Genomic DNA, 23,677 nt, shown 5'->3' on the forward strand with positions numbered 1-23,677 from the left:
AAGTGGAAGCAAAAACATTTTTATTACTGTTAAAATTATTTTAATTTTAATAACTAGTATCTACGTAGTAAGCTTTGACTTGAGTAATTCTTCATGTTTTTGTGTGCTAAGGTGTGTGTGTTGTGGTGTTGGATTCTTGTAAAGTGCCAGTATTCATGAACAATAGTTCTTGAATTTTTGCCCGCCTTCCCCTTTTTTTTAAAGCATGGTAGTTAAAGCAAACAGGTCTGTAAACTTTATGTGCATTATTTAAATACTCATGTTAAAATTCAGACCCAGTGCCCACATTTCCCTGAATGCTGTCAGTTTTATGAGATGAAGCTGGGAGCCTGAGCTGAACTAACAGTATGCAATATGCATGTGCTACCTTCCAACACGTGTTTAATGATGTTGGGGTCAGTTTGCAAGAGTTAAGACAATTATTTCTTTTCCTGAACTGCTTGTAACCTAGTGGTATTTTAACTACTCTGTTAAGCTTACTGAAGAACTTGGAAAATGTTACTGGTACACAGATTGTTTAGATCCAGATCCAGAATTTAAAAATGGCAGAAGAGCTTTCCTAGGTTCAGATGGTGTCATTTTTGGCAATGTTAGTCTGCATACTACTACTTAATTTGGAAGTAGATGCCTGAGTTAATGTTCTTATTCTAGCATCAAGAAATTTAAAATTGTAAGAATCTTGCCATGTATGTAGGTGTGGTTTAACAGAGCAAACATACCCATTCACCACACTTACTTCTTTCACTCATTTGTTGATGCTCTGTAATATAACTCCCTTTAAAAACAAACCTTGCCATTTATCCTGTCAGAGAGATTCTTCTGGCTTAGCTCATGAGCCACATAGTGTGAGGAAGCTTACTTAACGACAGGTCTGTTTCATTTCTGGTTTATGCATAAGTATCCTCTGTCGTTGGTAAATGATTTGAAGGGCAGCAGTGTTTATTGCAGGTTTCAGGGAGATGGTAAGAGCCATGACAGTTGTGGCAGATGTAGGGAATGGTTGGTATTTGTGGCAACTGTACCATTGCAGGCATCTCATCATGGAGGAGTGGTGATGATGGCTTTTGTAGCAGATGGAAAAGGATTAGGTCCTAACTGTACTTCTTTCTCTGTGTTTTTATTAAGAATTCATTTTCTCAGGTGACTTATTCCAGCTGCATAAAGTGAAGCGTTCTCAAATGTCTGAAAAGCAGATGAGGCTGTCTATATGGAAAAAAGTAGTAAAATGTGTGGGTTCCTACACACATGTGTTGTATTGTGGTTCCTGAGAAGAACAAAAGTAAACTGCCAGTTTGCTTTATTGGAGAAGACAGATTGTTTTATTTCTGTCTTTGGGGGAAACGCTTAGTAAAATGGGCAAAAAGTCAGGAATAGTTAAGGCACCACAGTGTACTCTACCTCAAAAGAAGAAAAGTCAACCTAAATTACTCTTCATTTAACCTCATTCCAGCATTAGTCATTTACAGAGCTGAGGTAGTGCAATGAATTGTATGGTTCCTACTGTGCTCAAGGGATTTGGCTGAGATCACCTGACACATTTAACTTAGAACTTGATAGTGGGATCATGCCTGCTATTTTGGGGTTAGGACTAGCTTGTCCCAGTGATCCTCAAAACACTTGTTATCCCAAACAAGAGAAAGGTGTCCTTGTGGAGTAGTTACAATTTATAACAGTTAGTTTCCAGCTTCCCGTGATCTGGCAAAACAAGGAATCCATCCAGCTTATTCTTTAGTTAAATTGTATCCAAGTTAAAGTACATACATATAACTTTAACCCAAAGCATAGTTTTTTCTGTAATATTGTTCTACATCAAGTAATAGGGTGATAGAATATTAAGGCTGGCTTATGAAATACAGAACAATTTCATCAGTATGTTAATCAGTTCAGTTTATTTTAATCTTTTATTTAATTCTGGTAATTTCCTGTGAAATACTACAGTTAACTGTGAAAAGAAACTCTCCTAAACTCATTGTTTTTTTTTTTTTTTTAAATTTTCATTGAACACTGTTTAATTGTAAAGGTAATATTTCCTTTCTTATTGTGATCAAAGCCCCTGGATAAGCTGTGAAAAAATTGATAAAGTTAACACTGAAGTATGGGAGAGTTGTTTGAAAGGGGGAGAGTGCTGTTTAGTTAAGGTAGAGGGAAAATTTCTTTCATCATCAAGAATAGAAAAAAGTTAAGGAAAGAGGTTTCCTCTGCTTATTTAGCAATAAAATGTAAAGTGTGTTTCTCCTGTGCAGCAGGCTCATGCCAAATGTATTTCTGCTTCTTGGTAACAACAAGAACCAATCTGATTTTTAAAAGGATCTGTTCTTAAAAGCCCTGAGGTCACAGTCTTGATTTTCTTTCAGATGCTAACTGTAAACTAGAAGACAAGGCAGAAGATGGAGAGGTGATAGATTGTAAGAAAAGGCCAGAAGAAGGGGAGGAGTTAGAGGAAGAAGCTGTGCACAGCTGTGACAGCTGCCTCCAGGTGTTTGAATCACTGAGTGATATCACAGAACACAAGATTAATCAATGTCAACTGACAGGTAAACAATACTTATCGCTTTGTGGCTTATTGCACTGTTCTATTTCTGATTCCAGTTTTTTTCTTCAGATTCATCTCCCTCCCCCAAGTTGTTTTACTCCTACACTTGAATGCTTAAGCCTTAGGTGATGCCCATCATTAATTCCGTGGTAAAGTTATGCTGTGAACTGGTGCACCATAAATTTTATTCAGATTGGATAATTACTGCATTCACACCTGATTTAAACTGTGCTTTAGCTTTCAGAGGGCCTGGCTACTACTCTGTTTTCCAGACTTATAGCATACAGTTTTACATGCCTTTTGACTTAAATTAAAAAAAAATATGTCAACCGACGATGCTGGTAAACAGGTTTGACTGCAGTTGGATAATGGATGAATTCATACAATGGTGGGCTATAGATCGGGATCTGATACTTCTTTGTTCTTAGCTGTTACAACAAATGAGCAGACAGTGATCAATAAATGGAGGTTGAGGGGAATAACAGCAAATTGGTAGACTATAAATAAAAATGCAAACATTAAGTGGCAGAATTGAATGCATATTGGACACTGTTAACTTCTCACAAACACAGCTGGGTAACTGGACTTGTGACTAGCTTGAGTCATTTAATTTGTGGGCCAAGAAGCAGTAGTCTAAAGACTTGGGCCCTGTTCATCCAGTGAGATCTTCATAGGTGACACATTTGCTCCTATGGAAATCTTATTGAAGTAGTTTTGTTTTTAGGCTTACAAACTATTATGATGGATGATACACAGGTCAAAATAGACTGAATGTCAGGGGAAGGGCATTTTCTTTCCATTAAATAGTAAATTAGTTTGAACTATTAAGAGATGAAATTCAGTTGTTATACGATACAGCTATCATGGGGCAGGCTTTGCATGATTATAATTTTGTGTATGCAGGAAGCCAGTCCCATATATTAACCGTTTTATTGACAGTGTGTGTGTGTGCGTGTGTGCGTGCGCGTGTGTTTTCATTTACCTGTTAACCCACTGGAGTCCAAAAAGGCTTCCAGTAGTATAGACAGACAATAAGTGGCACTGCAGCTGATTCAGAATGAAATGGAGAAAGGAGACAGACGGAGTAGGCGGAAGCAGAAGAAATGTCAAGGGAAGAAACTGAATTTGTTGAAGGATTTTAATCCCAAACCTAGGTTGTGGAGGATGAAACTATGATGCAATGTGGAAGTATTTGTAATATCAGGAGATATGTTTTACCTTTTCTCTCTCTTTCCTTGCCATTTCTTGTTTAAATATTGTTCTGTCTTAAATTTAGGCGATTCAGTCCTTCCCTAATCACACCTGCAAGTTCTTAGTACTTGAATTGGCCCGACTTGAGGCAATGTCTCCTGTCTGTGACTGGTGAGGCACTGTTTCTGGCCGAATGGCTTTTCTCTATTTTATCTTATTCTGGTGTATTATTATTTTTCTGTCTCCTCCTCTTTTGTTACCTCTTCTGTTCTATCTTCTTTTGCCCTTCCTCACTCTTACTGGTTTTCCCCAGTCCCGCAACAAAAATTTCCTCCTCAATGCCCCCTTTCCTGCCTCAAATCCCCCTTATTCTTACCCTGCTTTCCCGCTTATTCTGGTGCCTGCCCTACCCCTTTCTTGCTTCTTTTCCCCAATTCGTTCTCCATCCCATGCAGTCCTGTGATTTCTCCCATGCAATAGGTTTTCTGCTCACATTGCAAGCAGCATGAACTGAACAGTGCTTCCACACCATAGCTGGGGAAGTGAAAAAGTCCTCAAGCACTGCTCCTGGTCTACATCACCTTTGGCCTTGCTAAAAGGCAAATGGTGCCATGCTAAATGAGGGCTAGAGTGAGTTTGCTGCATGAATCAATTTGGAAGAAAAAAAGTTTGTTTTTGAAGGGAGGTATTTAAGCCCATTTAAGAAAAAAACCTCCAAACTATATCACTCTTGCAAGAAAATGGATGGTTGTTAATGGGTTGCAGCAAGAGGATTCAAAATAACAAAATCCTTTTGTCTGCTTTTGCTCATAGGGTGCCAGGTAGGCAAAGAAGCCAACCCTCCTTTGCATAAAATTACAAATGATCTGCATGTATATATTTATAAGAGAGTAAAAATGGAGGAAATGACCAGTATAGTGGAAGAGGTTCCCATTCCTTGGCTCTTCAGAAAACTCCTAAAAATAAATTAAAGAAGTTCTTGTTAATAGGAATTGTGTGCCTGGGCCAAGAATAGTATAGATGTTATAGAACTAGGGCATGAAATGTATTGACTCTTGTGTTTTGTGCTCATTTCTACTATATTTGTTAGAAACAGTTATTAGACAAGTACCTCTGTAATAAAAGCAATAGTAATAATGCACATGAAATAAATGGTGTTTGTTTTTAGCATCTGTAGAGTTCTACCCAACTCACAATTAAATTAGTGGAAAAACTCTGTGACCAATGTCAGTGGGTGCAGGGTCAGGATCAAAGCTTCATTACAAAAATATAACCACGTTTGAGTTTTTTGAGCAGCCCCCGTTCTTCCTAACCAATAGCATCTATTTCTATCTCTGCTTGTCGTCTTTTTCAAGAAAGTCTATGAAACTAGTAGGCACTGAGGAGCTGTATAGACCCTTTTACAAGCAGTTTGTCCATAGTGTTCAAACTTGGGTGTCTCAGGTTAAGCTCCTAAATCCAAATTCTGTTTCCTACATCAGTATTTCTTGTGTTTCAAAAGTGCCTGAGCACCTGCAACTTGCATGGATTTCAGTGATCTTTGGAGGTGCTCTTGTAGTGGACATGGAGCTACTTTTTAATAGTTTATAAATACTGTATTTTGACCCTGTTCAGATGGTTGATGTGGGACTATACTGGGTTAAATCAACAGGGTTGTTGGGGAAACAGGCAGGAAGGCAAAACAGTGACTCTTGTATGAGAGACACCTCTTAGCAGAGCCTTTGTTGTTTGTTATAGGGTAATGGGAGAGCCATGGTCCCAAGGAGACTAGCTCACCCTCCTGTTGAGCCTACCAAACTGATAGCACTCCAGGTCATTCTGATTTCAGTTCTTATATCTATATTTAAGTTTGTAACTTGAGGCACCCAAGTCAGAAAATTTTGGCTTTCTTCTACTGAGACTGCTATGCCAGTCTGGATGAACACAATAAACTTGCTTTGTCAAATCTCCTTTCTGTTCTCTTCTCCAGAAATAGAAGTAGGACTGAGGCTAGTGATTCTTGGAGGAGTATCAGTTTTACTTTGCAGGCTCAATCTTGAGTATCCTGAATTGCTGTTTTGTCACTAAGTTATGTAAGGAAGGGAAGAGAAGCTATCCACAATTGGTTCTTTCCATCCAACAGATTGTTGGTGGGGTTGAATTCTACGCTTGCTTTCTGGAGGAGGTGATAGTTGCTCTTTTATCCTAATGTGCATGCTGTGATCTTTTCAATTTGGGCCTGATTCCAATGCCACTGAAGTCAGTGGAAAGACTCCAGTTGACTTCAGTGGGTGATGGATCAGGCCCTTTACGAGATATGCAGTAGTATTTTTTTTCCTATCATTTTTTTTTGTGCTGACATTTTATATGAAAAAAGCCGGTTTTATTCACGTTAATTGTTCGCACCTAAAACGTTCTTGGAATGTAGATAATGGATTAAGGGAAAAAAGACAGAATTTTTCACGCTATGTATTCACCAGTATGTAAGACACTGAACTACGTTAACTTAGTCTCCTGAAAAGATGAGTTATAAAGGTATAGTATTAATAGAGAAGTTCTCCTGATCTTAACGGTCTTCACTTTGTTCTTCTCACAAGGTTGTGTTTTTAATAACTCATGGATCACTTGCAAGCTGTCATTCTCTGAGTAAAGCTGTGATATCAGACAAAGAATCCTGGTAGCATTGTCGTTGATTATGAGGTGATTCTTTAGGTGTGTTTGTGTGGAGCCCCCTGTAAGGTGCAAATGTGCCTCGTGTACATGAGATAGGATTTTTTGAATACCAGTGTCCAAGATCACACATGCATCATGTTTCCATGCAGGGCCAAAATGGATGGGGCAGCCACAGCCCTCCCTCAGTTCCCTCTTAATGCCCGAGCAGGGAGATGGAACCCAGCCAGTGTCTGCCCCACAATTCTCTTCAGAAACTCTACATTGGTTCCTTTAAATCTCTTCCAACCTATTTGGTGAAGATCTCTTACCACCAAACTGATCAGTTCCCCAGTACAATGACCTGTACAGCGGGACAAGGCACTTTGAGCCAGTCGCCACAATTTACATCAGAATCCAATTCCTCAGGGTTCAAACTATGCCTGTCTTGTGATGGAACTATTTTTGTCAAGGGTGGATACAGCCTAGAGAACCACATCCCAAATAAGTTTTCTGTGTGGTAAGTCCTTCTCCACCAGGACCCACAGAGGAACACTCAGCTCAGCTCTTCTTGGGCAATCCATGTGGATGACTTTTGGACTCAAAAGTAAGGAGTACAGTAAGGCTGGATAAACTAGTGTTAGCTGGCACTCCCTTGGGCACTCTTCACTCTGGGATTGGGCACTGGAAAGAAGTGAAGGAGGATGCATGTAGAGTAGGCACCAGTGATGTAGGCCCCAACCACCTTAACATCAGTAAAGGCCGCTGTGTGCAAGACCTTGATGCCTATTGTCTGAGCACTGAGTCCCTCAGCACTGAGAGTCACAGAATGAGAAACCTGATACCAGTCCAAGGGCTTCATGTATACTATAGAGATATGCATATCACTGCTGAACATGTTCCTGGTATTGAAGAGCTGCCTGTCACCCACTGGGCTATGGGATATTGTGTCATTTGGGGGAGAGAGAGAGAGAGCGCACAAGCATGAGCATCTGGTGGTTAGAGCTCTTACCCAGGATGTGGGAGATCCAAAATCTAGACCCCCCTACTCCAGTGACTCTTAAATTATTTATTCACTGTGGAACAACTTCCACAGGAAAGACTCAAGGAGGCTCACATCAGAATATCCTATAGCCCAGTGGTTAGAGCACTTACCTGAGAGGTAGCAGATCCCTGTTTAAGATGCTTCTCCATCTTTGGTGGACCAGGGTCTGCCACATCCCAGGTGAATAGCCTAACCATGAGCCTAAAAGTTATGAGAGAGCTCCTCCTCTGCCTCCCTCCCCTGCAGTTTCTTGCTAAAACCGCATAACTCCAGGAGTGGTTTTGCAGATGAGAATTGCTAGCAGAGAGAGGTGCCTCCCTGCAGCCTGGACGTAGGTGTTTATCTCTGTGAGAGGGGCAGGGTTTAGCACACACCCCTTTAGTTGGCATCGCCCATTGGCTGGCTTAGGCAGCTCCATGCCTAGCATGCTGGCTTCGTGAATCAGAGTCTAAGGCTGTGTCTACGTTGCCACTTTCAGCGCTGTAACGTGGGCAGTGTAGACATACCCTTGGGAACCTAGACTCCTGTACAATGAATGAGGAAAGAAGGATCCCTTAGGGTATGTCTACACTGCTCACGTTACAGCGTGGCCGTGGCAGCGCTGTGACATGGGCAGTGTATACATGCTTTATCGCCAGGGGAGAACTCTCCTGGAGATAATTTTTAAAAAACCACCCCAAACGAGCAGTGGTAGCTTTATTGCTGGGAGTGCAGCGCTAAAGCTTTTGTCGTTCGGAGGGTGTTTTTTCACACCCCTGAACGACTAAAGTTTTAGCGCTGAAAATGGTGGTGTAGACACAGCCTAACTCAGGCTTTGTGAATCACAGTGATTTTCTAGGCACCTAAATGTTAGGCACTGTGATGCTCAGCACGCTTGAAATATGCCCTCTTCCTATTAACTCAGCTAGGCCTCCTAGTGAACTACGAAAAATCATCTTGGATCCTATTACTGATGATAGAGCTCATAGGAGCTCTGTTCTGTGAGAGTGTACCTCCCTGAAAACAGGTTCCTGATGCACAGAATAGAATCAAACCTGATTATGATGGAATGGATGCATGTGGAGCAGCTAGGTTGTATGATGGTTTGCGGATATGTGATGCTGCTAGCTAGACTTCACTTGCAGCCACTCCAGCTCTGGCTCAGGTCAGTCTGTTCCGCAACAAAACTATGTTTGAGTTTCGAAGAGGATTCGAGCAGATGATGGAGGGAAGGCAAGAGGAGGCTGAAGGGAAAAGTCAAGGCTTGCAGATGAAAGCTGGACTGGTGAATTCTGAGGATAAACTGCTGGGTGGGGACAATGGCCAGTGGAAGCATGTGACTAGAAGAACCAGGCTGAGGAAAAGACCAGCTAGTGAAGGAGAAATAGAGTTCATGAACAGGTTTGCTGAGTTGGAGAATGAAGAAGGGGTGCAACAGGCAGTAACTGAAGGTGGGAAGGCCAGGAAGAAGAGAAGAGCGGCAAGTCCTATAAGAAACACGGAGTTCAGAGTCCCAGCAGGACACGTGACGACTTGCCGAAGATTGCAAAAGGGAATGAAAGACAAGAGGACTCGCAGCCGGAAAGAATAGGAGGAAGGCCAGAGAATCACACCATCATCAGGAAAAGGCAGATCTGTGTGGTTGGAGACTCCCTACTAGATAGGCCTGTCATCAGAGCTAATTTGGAGAACAGAAGAGTGTGATGTCTATTGGGAGCTAAGGTATGTGATGTGGATCTGAGGCTGAAGAAGATTCTAATGGGAGCAGGAAAGAATCCACTGTTTGTTATTCATGTGGGAACAAGTGATACAGCTAGATTCTCACTGGAACATATCAAGGGAGACTATGCCAAGCTAGAGAAGATGCTTAAGAAATTGGAGGCTCAGGTGATCTTCAGTGGGATGAGAGGAGGAGAATTAAGGTTATGACAAGAGTATGATACTCAACAGATGGCTCAGGCAGTGGTGCTATAAGGAGGGCTTTGGGATGTTTGACTACTCAGAGGCATTCATGGACAGAGGACCATTCTCATGGGATGGACTCCACCTGAGAAGGGAGGAAAATAGACTTCTGGAATGGAGGCTGGCACAACTCATTAAAAGAGCTTTAAACTAGAAACTTGGAGACAGTTGGGAGATGCTCATATAATCTCCGCACCAGATTTTTAACACTGAGAGGGAGGAAAATCAAGTCAAAAAGGATACAGCAATGGGGAAAGGAGCAGCAGTGGGTAGAAGAATGGACATTTAAAAGGAATGGTGGTGCTGATACCAATGATGCTAACAGTCAGGTAGGTGATATTGGCAATAGAATGACTGTATCCACTTGGGCGAGGAATGTGGGAGAAGCCAAGCAGCAACACTTAAGATGTTTGTACACCAATGCAAGAAGTAACAAAATGGAGGAACTAGAACTACTTGTGCAGGAAATGAAACCAGATATTATAGGGATAACAGAAACAAGATGGAATAGTAATCATGACTGGAGTACAGGTGTTTGAAGGGTATGTGCTGTTCAGGAAAGACTGAAATAAAGGCAAAGGTGGTGGAGTAACACTGTATATTGATTACGAGGTAGATAGTAAAGAAATTAGAAGTGATGGAATAGATAAGACAGAGTCTGTTTGAGCCAAAATCACTTTGGGGAAGAAGCTACTAGAGATTTATCTTGGGAGAGTGCTTGGGGTATGCTGCAGACCCCCAGGATCCGATTTGGGTAAGCATAGAGACCTCTTTAATGTTTTTAATGAAATAAATACTACTGGCAATTGTGTGATTATGGGAGCCATTAGCTTTCCAGGTATAGATTGGAGGACAAGTGCTACTAAGAATACAGTAAAAGCTTTGTTAATCGGCATGTTTGGGAAATCCGGGGTGCCAGTTAGTAAAAAATTCAGGTTAACTAAGAGTTATACTTACCAATGGAATACCAATTTTCAAAGAATTAGAATACAATAAAATGAATAAAGTATAAAATAGTATACAGATACTCACCAATCTAGTATTAGTACTGCATTGCAGAGTGGTTGGTTTATTGAAGCATTTAGGTGTATACAAGTAAAGTTTTCTATACAGTAGGTTATTTTATGACATTGTATATCACTATAGGCAGTGCATAGCATACACCCAGATCACTAAAAATACATTTAACACAAAAACTATACTGAACATAATTTAATCTTTCTTTGATGATTCAGAAGACACTTCAGGATCTTGCAGTTCCTCAGGGTCATTATTATCAACATCAATTATCATTGTAGATGTAGAAGGTGTAGGAGATTGGGCTGAATCTGTACTGATCCTATGACACACCCTGGAAGCTGCTTTTTTGAATGAATTCCTGGTATTAGCTTGCTTGCTTGTCTTCTGCCTCTTTTGCATAAAAGTAGAGTGCAGAATGTGCAATTGCATAACCTCCTGGGCAGTATAACATGGCTGCCTTTTTGCAAATTTAACTATTACGTCAAAAGCTGAAGCAGCTTTTCCCCATGTTATTTTGTCCTCTTCACTAAAATCATCTCCTTCACTGCCTTTATCAGTGTGCTTTGACTTTTCAGGATTCAAAACATTCTCTATTATTTCTGCATCAGTAACAGTATGTGTCACTTCAACCTCCTTGTCAGCTTCAACCCATTCTTCTATCTCACTTTCATGAAGTTTGTTGATTGGGCGTGAAGGAGTATCCTTCACCATCTGATCATTTCAATGAAAACGATTAATATAAAATACTGTCTAGCTGTTCTAATTTAGGCATATGCAGAGTATGGCATTGATCAACAGCTTTATTTGGCTCACAACTAGCAAAAAATTGAGCAATTGTCCTTTCTGAGCCTTTATGCTGTATATCATGGGCGAGCCAACATTGTACTCTTGAATCAAAACATTCCTATTCTTGCCTTTTTCAAGATGTTTACAAGTATCTATTTTCTGTTTTAATGTCAACGCAAGTCTCACGCTTCTTTCCTTTGCTTTTTGCTGGTATTTTGAATGCCATAATGGTAGGGTGGCGTTGATATTTTACGACAAACACAGGACAATACACCAAGTAATAAACCAACTGATCACAATGGCAGATATAAATAGAAAGAACAGCATTTGGCTCTTCTTGGTTAACTCGAGCATAGTCCGACTGCTCTTGGAAATACTCTGGTCCCAAATAGCATTGGAATCAATTCTGGTTAGCTTTGGCATTGGTCCCAGTTACTAGATTGAAGATGTGCTGGTTTCTAGAGCTTTCTGGTTTGTAAAGTGCTGAATTACACCTCTCTTACTGTAGTAGGGCCCAGATTTTCCTGGATGTGATAGCTGACGGATTTCTTCACCAAATAGTCACTTAACCAACAAGAGGTGATGCCATTTTTGATTCGGTATTTATGAGTAGTGAGGACTTCGTAAAAGAACTGGTTGTAGGGGACAACCTTGGTACCTGTGATCATGATCTAATTCAGTTTAAACTAAATGGAAGACTAAACAAAAATAGATCTGCAACTAGGGTCCTTTCAAAAGGGCTAACTTTAAAGTGTTCAGGGAATTCGTTAGGGAAGGCTGACTGGACCAAAGAACTCAAGGATCTGAATGTGTGAAGGCTTGGAATTAGTTTTTGCAACTTGGAATTAAAGTATCTGAAGCCTGCATCCCAAGCAAGGGGAAAAATTCATAGGGAAGGTTTGCAGACCAAGCTGGATGAGCAACCGTTTCAAACAGGTGATTAAGAGACAGCAGAAAGCCTACAAGCAATGGAAGATGGGATGGATCAGCAAGGAAAGCTACCTCTTGGAGGTCAGAAAGTATAGGGATAAAGTGAGATCTGCCAAAAGCCAAGTAGAGTTGGACTTTGCAAAGGGAATTAAAATATAATAAAACATTCTATAGCCATATAAATAAAAAGAAAACAAGAAGTGGGACTGCTAACCACTGAGGATGGGATAGAGATAATCTGTGCATGGTCCCACACCTAAACAAATACTTTGTCTTAGTTTTTAATAAGGCTAATGAAGAGCTTAGAGATAGTGGCAGGGTGGCTAATGGGAATGATATGGAGGTAGAAATTACCATATCTGAGGAGGAGGTCAAACTCAAACAGTTTAATGGCACTAAATCAGGGGGCCCAGATAATCTCCAGCCAAGAATATTAAAGAAACTGGCATATGAAATTACAAGCCCAGTAGTAAGGATTTTTAATGAATCTGTAAACTCTGGGATTGTACCTTATGACTGGAGAATTGCTAATATAGTTCCTATTTTTGAGGAAGGGGGAATAAAGTGATCCAGGAAACTACAGGCCTGTTAGTTTGACCTCACTTGTTTGCAAGGTCTTGGAAAAATTTTGAAAGGGAAAGGAGTTAAGGACATAGAGCTAATTGAGATAAAATACAACATAGTTTTTCAAAAGATAAATCATGCCAGATCAACCCAGTCTCCTTCGTTGAGAAGATTACTGTTTTTTAGACAAAGGAAATGCAATAGATCTAATCTACCTAGATTTCAGTAAGGCATTTGATACAGTTCCATATGGGAAATTATTACTTAAATTGGAGAAGATGGGGATTAATATGAGAATTGAAAGATGGATAAGGAACTGGTTAAAGGGAAGACTACAGTGGGTCATACTGAAAGGTGAAATGTCAGGCTGGAGGGAGATTATTAGTGGAAATCCTCAGGGATCGGTCTTTGGACAAATCTTATTTAACATTTTTATTACTGACCTTGGCACAAAAAGTGAGGGTATGCTAATAAAATTTGCTGCTGATAAAGTTGGGAGGTACTGCGAATATGGTGGAGGACTGAAATATCATATAAGAAAATTTGGACTACTTTGTAAAATGTAGTAATAGAAATGGGATGAAATTTAATAGTGCAAAGTGCAAGGTCATGCATTTAGGAACTAACGGCAAGAATTTTTGCTATAAGTTGGGGACGTATCCGTTGGAAGTGATGGAGGAGAAGAAGGATCTGGGTGTATTGGTTGATCGTAGGATGCCTATGAGCCACCAATGTGATGTGGCTGCGAAAAAGACTAATGCAGTCCTAGGATGCATCAGGCGAGGTATTTCCAGTAGAGACAGGGAAGTGTTAGTAGCATAATACAAGGTACTGGTGAGATATCATCTGGAATACTGTGTTCAGTTCTGGTCTCCCATTTTTAAGAAAGATTAATTCAAACTGGAACAGGTGCAGAGAAGGGCTGCTAGGATGATCTGAGGAATGGAAAACTTACCTTATGAGAGGCAACTCAAAGAACTTGGCTTGTTTAGCTTAACCAAAAGAAGGCTGAGAGGAAATAGGATTGCTCTCTATAAAAACATCAAAGGGATAAATACCAGGGAGGGAGAAGAGTTATTTAAATTAAGCGCCAATGTGGATAAAAGAACAAATGTGTATAAACTGGCCATCAACAAGGTTAGGCTTGAAATTCAATGAAGGTTTGTATTAGAGGAGTGAAGTTCTGCATCAACCTTCCACGGGGAGCAGTGGGGGAAAAAACCTAACTGCCTTCAAGACTGAGCTTGATAAATTTATGGAGAGGATGATATAATGAGATTGGCTACATGCCACTGTAGGCAATCTGCGACTAATAACAGCAAATATCTCAAATCGCTGGATGGGCACTAGATGGGGAGGGCTTTGAGTTACTACAGAGCCTTCAAAGTACTACAGTTGTCTGGTTGGTGGGTGTTGCCCACAGGCTCAGGGTCCAACTGATTGCCATATCTGGGATTGGGAAGGAATTTTCCCCTGGGTCAGACTGGCAGAGACCCTGGGTTTTTTTGTCTTCCTCTGCAGCATGGGGCACTTGCAGTTTTAAACTTGTAAATGGTGGATTCTCTGTAACCTGAAATCTTTTAAATCATGATTTGAGGACTTCAGTAAATCAGCCAGAGGTTATGGATCTATTACAGGAGTGAGTGGGTGAGGTTCTTTGGCCTGCAATATGTAGGAGGTCAGATTAGATGATCATGAAAGTCCCTTCTGGCAATAAAGTCTCAGAAGGTGATGGTTTCACTTTCATTTGTTACAAAACTGAGTTGGTGGAAAGAATCTGGAAACATGCATAAAGGGATACTATTCTCTAGCCCTTCCCCACCAAAGACTTTAATCATAGATACATCATGTAGGGAAGCCCATTTGGACCACCTACAAATGCAAGAGACTTGGTCCCCAGAGGATATGGGGCTCCACATCAATGTCCTGGAGCTCAGAGACATCAGGCTAGCCTGTGTGGTCTTCCTCCTGTTCTTCAAAACTCCACAATGTAGATCTTGGTAGATAAAATCTCTGTGATGCACTAGATAAACAGATAAGGAGGCACATGCTCATCTTCCCTCTGCCTGGAAACCATCAAGCTCTGGATGTGATGTCATTGAGGTGGAATAATCCCCACAGCTCTTCATTCCTGGGTGTCAGCAACAACCTGGTAGACTTGCTGAGCAGTCAGTTGGTCACCACTCGAGTGATTGCTGTATACTGTCCATCATAGAGACAGTATTCCTCCATTGCTGGGCCCTGCTTGCCACTAATGTTAATGTCAAGTTGTAGAACTCTTATTCTAGAGTGGGTATGAGTCTGGGTCATAATCAGATGCCTTCCTTCTGCAGTGGTCCTAAAGCCTTCATGTATGTCCTTTCACAGAACCTCCTGCGTCAAAGGTGACAAAGCCTCTCATAGCTCCATACTAGCTGAGGCAGGTTTGGCTGGTAGACCTACTACAAATGTCCATCCAGTCTCTAGTCCAGCTTCCAGACTGCCCAGACATGATCTCTCAACAGTGTGTCCAGATATGGCATCCAGACATGAAGTTGGTGCACGTGATGGCATGGCTGTTGGCTGGTTGAATACTGTAGACAGAGACTACTCCCTACAGGTCCAGAGAATCCTGATACAGAGCAGGAAAATATCTTCAGAAGAATGTATTTGCCTCAGTGGAAAAGGTTCTCAACATGGACAGCCCAAAATGGTCTAGACCTGGTCAGAGCCTTGGTAACTTTGATTCTCAACTACGTATGTCATTTAAAACAGAATGGCCTCTCATTAAATTTTTTTAAGGTCCACTACTCATTGGTTTCAGCTTGCCTTCTGCCTGTACAGTCATGTTTTAGTCTTCTCACCCAGCAGTATTGAAATTTCTCAAAGGGCTACTACACACTTACCCACCAGTCACAATGTACTACCTGGGACCTCAGCCTAGTCTTTCTGAGACTTATGCTCCATTTGAACCTCTGTCAAACTACTCCCTGAACCATCTCACCATTAAGACAGTTTTTCTAGTGGCAATTGCTTCAAGCACTTATGGTCAAGCCTCCCTATACAGCATTCCATAGGGAAAGGTGGTGTTGTGACATCACCCTGAAGTTCATTCTAGAGGTGGTTTTGGAATTTCATCTAAACCAGTCAGCCAGCCTGCCTATCTCCTTCCCAAAGCCAGAAGAAAAGAAATCACATACTAGATGTATTCAGGACTTTGTTTTATTGCATTGATGGAACCAAATTGTTCATACTGTTGTCCCAATCTATTTATAGTCCTTTCCAGGCATTCTGAAGTGAAAGCCATCTCCTCCGAGGATATTGAAATTTGGTAAGACGGTGTATCTTTGTGTTATTTGGCTGGTGCATCTCTCCCTTGAACATCAAGACTCACTTCACCACAGTTCAAATGACCTTATCTACCTGGGTCAGAAATGTGCCAATTTCTGAGATTTGCAAGGCAGCAGTGTGGAATAACCAACTGACTTTTGTCAGTGATACATTGTACTTAGCTGGCAGAGCTGATGCCGAATTCAGGAGATCAATACTACAATCAGTGTTTGACTGATGAAGCTAGAACTCCTTATTCCCATCATCCTGACAGGATGCTGCTTGCCAGTCACCTGCAGTGGGATTCACACAGATGCGTACTTGATTAACTGTTCTTGTTGTTGTGTCAGCGGTTCTTCAGAATGTTAGCATGGATCCCACGACCTGCCCTCCATCCACACTTTTTGAAGATCTTAGCTATTGGGCTTTGTATTACAAGGGAACTGAAGGAGGGTTTTAGCATCTCTTCCCTCTGTGCCCTCATAAGAGAGTACAAGGAGGCACAGGGTACATATATAGCCCCAATGGACACAGCTAGTTTAAACTCCCCTCCCCAAAAAACCAACCCCCCCCAACCCTGATCTCATGCCCATTTTATGCGCATGCACAATAAGAGCCACACTGACTACAACATCTCGAAGAACCACAGTTACTGGGTAACTGTTTGTTTTTTACTACATAAGTCTCTATTATATTGGAATGTTTATAATATGTTCTATAATAAAAAAAATCTTGTTTCCATGACAGATTAGTTTTTTAGGTTGTGAATTTTCTGCATTAACTAAAATTATTTTCTTAAAATACTTGCTGTTTTATTATTTGGTGCTTGCTTTAATGACCATTTACAAATGAACTGAATGGGAGGTATAACAGATTATCATTATTTACAGTATATGTTCAGCATATGTTACATGTGGCTTTCAATCTACAATTTTAATAAAACACTCAAACCTCTTTAAATATTTTGCTTAATATAGTTTTAAAAGAACCTTAATTCATATTGTTTATAAAATAAGTGCAGAATGTAAAGCCGTATGGATGATAAGATGGTGTTTCATGTTAGTGCACTGTCTGTGTAAGACCCATTTTGTGATTTGAAGTTTCAGGTCTGTGTCTGGGAAACACTTTATGGACGTGAGTGTTCTTGGAGGGGAAAGGTGACTAAAAACACACACTGCTTGCCCACATGGTATTGGGGTAACTTACTTATACCTGGTGGTTCTGAAACGCTTGCTTTGCTTTAGAAAAGGAGTACTTGTGGCACCTTAGAGACTAACCAATTTATTTGAGTATAAGCTTTCGTGACCTACAGCTCACTTCATCGGATACATACTGTGCATACTTTTTCCACAGTATGCATCTGATGAAGTGAGCTGCAGCTCACGAAAGCTTATGCTCAAATAAATTGTTTAGTCTCTAAGGTGCCACAAGTACTCTTTTTCTTTTTACGAATACAGACTAACACGGCTGTTACTCTGAAACCTTGCTTTGCTTTCTTACTGTAAAAGAAGTTACAGCAGTTGGAACAGTTGTAGTAATGGATTGGCTCAATACAAAGGAAAAGCATGGTGCTTATCTTATGTCACCCTCTTTCTACAAGAACAATTGAGTGTGTTGAGATCATACAAATTGTTCTGAGCTGTACCATATATTTTCTTAGAACAGGTATGTCTGTTTTAAATACCTGAATTAGGAAAACGTAATGTAATCTTTAAACATAATGGACTAGCTAAATTATGCCCTAGTTTTAAAGGGGTTTAACTCCTGTTAACATCAGAAGCTGCACTCAGTTATGCTAAAGCTGAAAATGATTGATTGAGTGTATTCACCATGACTCAAGATACGTTACATATATTTGTGGCAAGTTGCTAGTACCATTCCGAAATGGCTGATAGTTGAAGAAGACTGTTTTGTTTTAAATGTGGACTCTTCATGCTGCTAATTCTGTATCCATGTATTTGTAGTGAGAGGTCAAGCCCTTAGATGGGGATATCATTTGGGAATACTGTAATGTAAGTGAAATCTATGACCTCTTAATAAGCATCAGGAGAAGGAGATGGGGATCATTCTACTATACGCCCTGGGGGTATCTTTCCTTAAAGCAGACGAGTTGGAACTGTTCAACTTTTTATTTTTTTTTCAGTTTTACCTTCAGGGGGAAATTGATCGATTGGAGATGATTATTCCACAATCTCTGAATCTTTCTTCCTCCATGCTGCGATGGGAACACCTTGAAGTTTAAAGGGGTTGTATCTCCTATGTGCATTGTAGAATAAACCCAGGGAATTTATGGGGACAGCAGACCTTTTAACACAGTGTGATAGCAGGCAACATTGGAACTAAAGTTTGTGGACTGAAAAGGTTATTTTAGTTAAATTTTACTGACCAAACATGAGAATTTGTCTGTATAAATGTGAGGTTTGGGTTTTTTTGGGGTAAGTTTCTGGAAATGCTTGGGTGTATCTAGATGAGATAGTAGAACTGAGAATTATAATGGCAAATAGAACCAAATTAGAAAAGGTGAACCACTAATACTGTTTCAAAAAGACCAAACTTGATGGGGGATTTGGGATATTGGCTTAATAATATGAAAGAATGGAATTTTTTCCATAACGTTTTTTGTTCAGACGAACTTCTTGTAATGTAGTAAAAAACAAACAAACCCCTCTTTGATAGTAGCTGTATTTATGGAGAAATACGTAAGTAAAAGATATAATAATTCTTGTTCATAACTTTTTTCTTAAAGCAAAACAATGAATCAAGTATGAGTTTTATATAACGTATTAATTCATGCAGAATGAATTGGGGGACATTCACTTGTGAACTCTCTATTCCTTGTTAAATTTTGACTTTTTTCCCCTAACTCTTTAAAATATTTCTATGGCATGCATGGAAAAGATGGGCTTCTTCAAATGTCTTTTAAAATGTATACTAAAGAAGCACATCTGTTTAAATTAATATAGTGTATTGGCACTTTATCAGTATATGTAATATATGGATGTTCATTAAAAATTTAATAGAATTATCTGTCACTCTTATTACCTCCCTAACTGTGAATAGAACTGGTATCTCTCATTTGTTTTACTGCATCCCAGCAGGAAGTCCAGTCAAATGACTGGAAGAGGGTTGGGTGACTCATGTGGGGGAAGCTGGAGAAGGGTCAGGTTTTTGAGCATTTTGCAACCCTCTACCTAAGCTGTAAAAGCAATGAAGAAAGAAGCAGGAAGGCAGCTGCTGATTTACCTTTTTCTAACAAACATGGAGTTCAGCGTGGGTGTGGAAAATCTTTAATATTGTTAATATAAAACCTCTGTTTAACCATTAGAATTTTTGTTTAATTAAATAGTAGTTTTATATTAACAAAGGTGAGTTTTTTTTATAAAAAGTTGAAAAATCTCCAGTCTTTCTTGTATATTCAAATGTAAAGTCACTTTTCCATCTGCCTATACTATATCAGTGTGTCAAAACTTGGCTCTCTGTATGATTTCTAATTATTCTTTTAAAACATATTTAAGTCACTTTGAACATATTGTAGCATTTGTTCTTCTTTGTGATGTTGGGAATTGGAATATTTTATATTACAGGGCAGTTTTTCCTTTAGTCAAAATCTGTGTAATCTACTGGATAGCATATTTTCCTTGTATTTTCCCAAACCTATTTGATGAAATCCTGGCTCCATTGAAGTTGATGAGTGTTTTACCAATGACTGCATTGGGGCCAGGATTTCACCTATTGAGTTCAGATACTCATGGGATAGTTCTGTTACTAAAATTATTCAGATCAGAGATTCTCCTGTCAGATGGATCACTGCACTTTCAACAATCTTCATCACCCCCAAATATTCTGCATTTATTAAAATGTCTAAACAACTCCTGCTGAAGAAGTAAAATATAGTCTGTAGTGTTAACCCTGTAATGCAGGCTGTGTGTGTGTGTGTGTGTCAGAAATCTTCCTCTACTACAACTCCAAATGCTATTTCAAATAGAGTAAGACTGAAGAGGAGGAAGTGGAAATATTCAGTGTTTCTTCTTAAATTTAAATCTTCTCTTCCTCCCTGTCTCACACTCTTTCATTTTTAGGATAGTTAAGCACTGGAATAGGATTCGAAGGGAGGTTGTGAAATCCCTGTCATTGGAGGTTTTTAAGAACCGGTTTTAAGAACACCTGTCAGGTATGGTCTAGGTATACTTGGTCCTGCCTCAGTATAGGGAGCTGGACTAGATGACCTCTTGAGGTTTCTTACAGCCCTAGGTTTCTGTGATTGTCTTTGTTTTTTCTTGAGAAGAAATAATAAGTGTGTAAAACCTATGTCTGTTTCTCTCTCACATGCACAGTTTCTGCTTTTCTCTCCCTCATATTTATACTTCCCATTCTTTTGGTGAGTTTTTCTGCTGGAATGTTCTTTCCTCCCTTCCAATCTCTTTCCTACCAAAACAGGGCCAGATGTCACCATGATTGTCTCTTCCTCTGGCTGGGGAGGGATGCATATATTTCCCTGTGATGTGAACTGAGTGCACTGCTCTGAAGTTCTCCCCACCTTTATTGCTTCTCTCCTTTTGCCTCTTCTCTCCCTCCTCCAGTGTGCCTCAGTATCCTACTCTTTCTGGTCCTTCTGTCCCTTTAAGATTTCCAGGATAGTCCTATTATCACTGTAATAGATACTTCAGCAACAATGGCAGAATGAAGCTGAGAATATCCTAGTGAGTTTCACTGTACAGCTTCTGCTGGGCCATATTTGATTGCATTATATGCAGGAAGCAGGAGCATAGGTGGCAATTCTAGGATTGCTACCTATCTTGGTATTTTCACAATCACCCCTGTTTTTCTGGGACTGATTGTGGGGAAATTTCCTGAGTTAATTGTAACAAAATAATTCTCAACTTCATTTATAATCTTGATCACAAAGTTTATTTTATTCTTCAACTTTGTATACTTTATTATAATGCACTCATTCTCTCCCAGAGAAAGAATTACAAAATTACAAAAACTATAAAATATTCCAAAAATGAATAAAGTAAATAACCTGGTGTGGAGGAAAGGGTGTTGAATTTTACAGGCTTTAAACTTTATAACATAATCTGTCAATTTGGACATGCTTGAAATTGGTCTATTAATGAAGATGAGTATACATGAACTGACCTGTTTCTTTCTGAATCCATTGTGCCTTTTTTTCTGTTACATTAAAATGACCGGTCAGTGCCTAATGATATACATAAAAAATGACTTGGTTAGTGCTCCTCTGTGGGCATAGTGAGAGGACTGTTACAAATTAAGGGCTAACTTCTACCCTTTGGAAAATTAATATGTTCAGATACTAAACCAAAATGATGCCCTGTATGGTGTGAGCTGAATAGATCTCTTCCTACAATTTATGTTGAGACTAACATCTCCGTTAATGAATCTAATGCTGGGAGGATGGTAGAAGGGATTACCAGATACAACTGATAAATAAATACATGTGCAGTGTGTTACTTTCCCATTCCACTCTCACCAAAACATCATGTTTTCCCTGAAAAACCTGACAATCTTTCCAGTAGGCCCCTTGTTTTAGCTTAGTTGAATTGTGTACTTTGATATCCAGTCTTTTTAGAAAATGTCACCCCACCCTTAGGACTAATATTATAGTGAAGGCTGTGATTCTGTCTCAGAGGTTGCAGAAGTCTCTGGGGCCCTGGAGCAGGGGAGGCTTGGGGCAGTCAGCCCCTGTGGCCAATGCAGGGGCTAGCTCTCGTCCCCTGGGACCCCCAGAGCACCAGCGCCTGGGGCCCCAGGAGCTGCTAAGTTTTAGTCAGGGGTATTTATACTTTGACTCCTCGCTTAATGTTGTAGTTATGTTCCTGAAACATGCGACTTTAAGCGAAATGATGTTAAGCGAATCTAGTTTCCCCATAAGAATTAATGTAAATGGGGGGGTTAGGTTCCAGGGAAATTTTTTTCACCAGACAAAAAATTGTATTATATATATATATATATATATATATATATATACACACACAGTATAAGTTTTAAACAATTTAATACTGTACACAGCAATGATGATTGTGAAGCTTGGTTGAAGTTAGAGGGTGGAAGAGGATGGGATATTTCCCAGGGAATGCCTTACTGATAAGTGATGAACTAGCATTCGGCTGAGCCCTCAAGGGTTAACACATTGCTGTTTAATGTAGTCTCACACTCTACAAGGCAGCACGAATGGAGGGAGGGGAAACAACATGGCAGATGGAGAGACACACCCTGTGTGCGCGCGAGAGAGATGCGCGTTGCCCCTTTAAGTACGCTGACACCACTCTAAGTACACTGCCTTTTTAAGTAGATCAGGAAGTTGAGACAGCAGCTGCTGCCAGCAAGCTCCCTCTGTCCTGAGCCCTGTCGTGTCCCCATCCTGCTCTATATGGAGAAGGGGTAAGTGGGGGGCAGGAGCAGGGGGAGGGGGACACCCTGACATTAACCCCCCTCTCCTCAGCCCCCCCCCCCCACCCGCATAGCAAGCGGGAGGCTCCCGGGAGCAGCTCCAAGGCGGAGGGCAGGAGCAGCGCATGGCAGTGGGGGGAGGGACAGCTGAACTGCCGGCAATTGATAGCCTGCTGGGCGGCTGCTGCACAAGGAACTTAGAGGAGAGGGGAGCTGATGTGGGGGCTGCCAGTCCACCCGGGTTCCAAGCCCTCACCAGCTAGCTGCAATGGGCTGCTCTTCCTGCAAGCAGTGGACAACGCAGGCGGCTGCCAAACAACGTTATAAGGGAGCATTGCACAACTTTAAACGAGCATGCTCTCTAACTGATCAGCAACGTAACAATGAAACAACATTAACCAGGATGACTTTAAGTGAGGAGTTACTGTATTGTAAAAGTCATGGACAGGTCACAGGCTGTGAATTTTTGTTTAGTGCCCATGACCTGTCCATGACTTTTACTAAAAATACCCGTGACTACATCCTAGCCTTAATTAAAATATAATGACCATACACCACCCTGACTCCCATCCTTTCAGAAATTCCTGAATGAAAGGAGGTTTTGTCATTTCTGAGGTATATTAAAAGAAACAACTCGGGATATTTTTCTGCTTGATTACTGACAGGAAAATTAACACAAACCATTGCTCCGTCATGAAGAAAATGGATTTGAAGTCCATTCAGTTCTTCCATTGTTAAACCATGAGTAGATTTTAAGCCATTTAAAATTACTGATCCTGAAAAGCAAAGCTACAGCACCACTAAAGGGGTTCATAGAATGCATGGGTGAATGTGGAGGGGGACCAGGTGACAGTGGATGAATTAGAAAAATTGCCATCGCTTTTCATAGCTAATTACTTACAGTTGAAACCCTGTACTTCATGCAGATAATTAGTAGCTTCAGTATTTTCATGCAAAGACAGACATACATTTTTTTTTAAATTGGTAACTTCGAATTTTTCTGCACTATTCATTGGAATATGAAAGTCTGTCTCTCAACATCTTGCTCTGTTAGGTATGGCCCCCATGACCATAGTATCTGAGTCTTTAATGTATTTATCCTCACAGCACCCCCGTGAGGTAGGAAGTACTATTATTCTCATTTTACAGATGGGGAGGTGGGACACAGAGAAACTAAATGACTTGCCCAAGGTCACACAGGCATTCTGTGGCAAAGCTTGGGTTGAACTTTGGTCTGCTACATCCCACGCTAACACCTAACCATGTATGATTTCCAGACTAAATCTCTCTTCATTGCAGAACATTCTGAAGATGATACT

General features: G+C 40.4%; 1 protein-coding gene across 7 annotated transcripts in view; it reads left to right on the plus strand.

The window, feature by feature from the left end:
* Window positions 1–23,677, plus strand: part of ZNF521 (zinc finger protein 521) — a 265,522-nt gene that overhangs the window by 21,021 nt on the left and 220,824 nt on the right. For 6 of the 7 annotated variants that reach the window (XM_048840499.2, XM_075125268.1, XM_048840500.2 and 3 more), the window contains one exon: window positions 2,355–2,534. The exons of the other annotated variant lie outside the window; for it this stretch is intronic. Coding sequence is in view for 3 of the 6 variants with exons in the window: in XM_048840501.2 (XP_048696458.1) it covers window positions 2,355–2,534 (180 nt within the window). In the remaining 3 variants the exon portion in view is untranslated. The remainder of the gene's footprint in view (window positions 1–2,354; window positions 2,535–23,677) is intronic. 7 annotated transcript variants of the gene reach the window in all.

This window comes from Caretta caretta, chromosome 2 (assembly GCF_965140235.1).
Source record: "Caretta caretta isolate rCarCar2 chromosome 2, rCarCar1.hap1, whole genome shotgun sequence".
Classification (NCBI taxonomy): Eukaryota; Metazoa; Chordata; order Testudines; family Cheloniidae; genus Caretta; species Caretta caretta.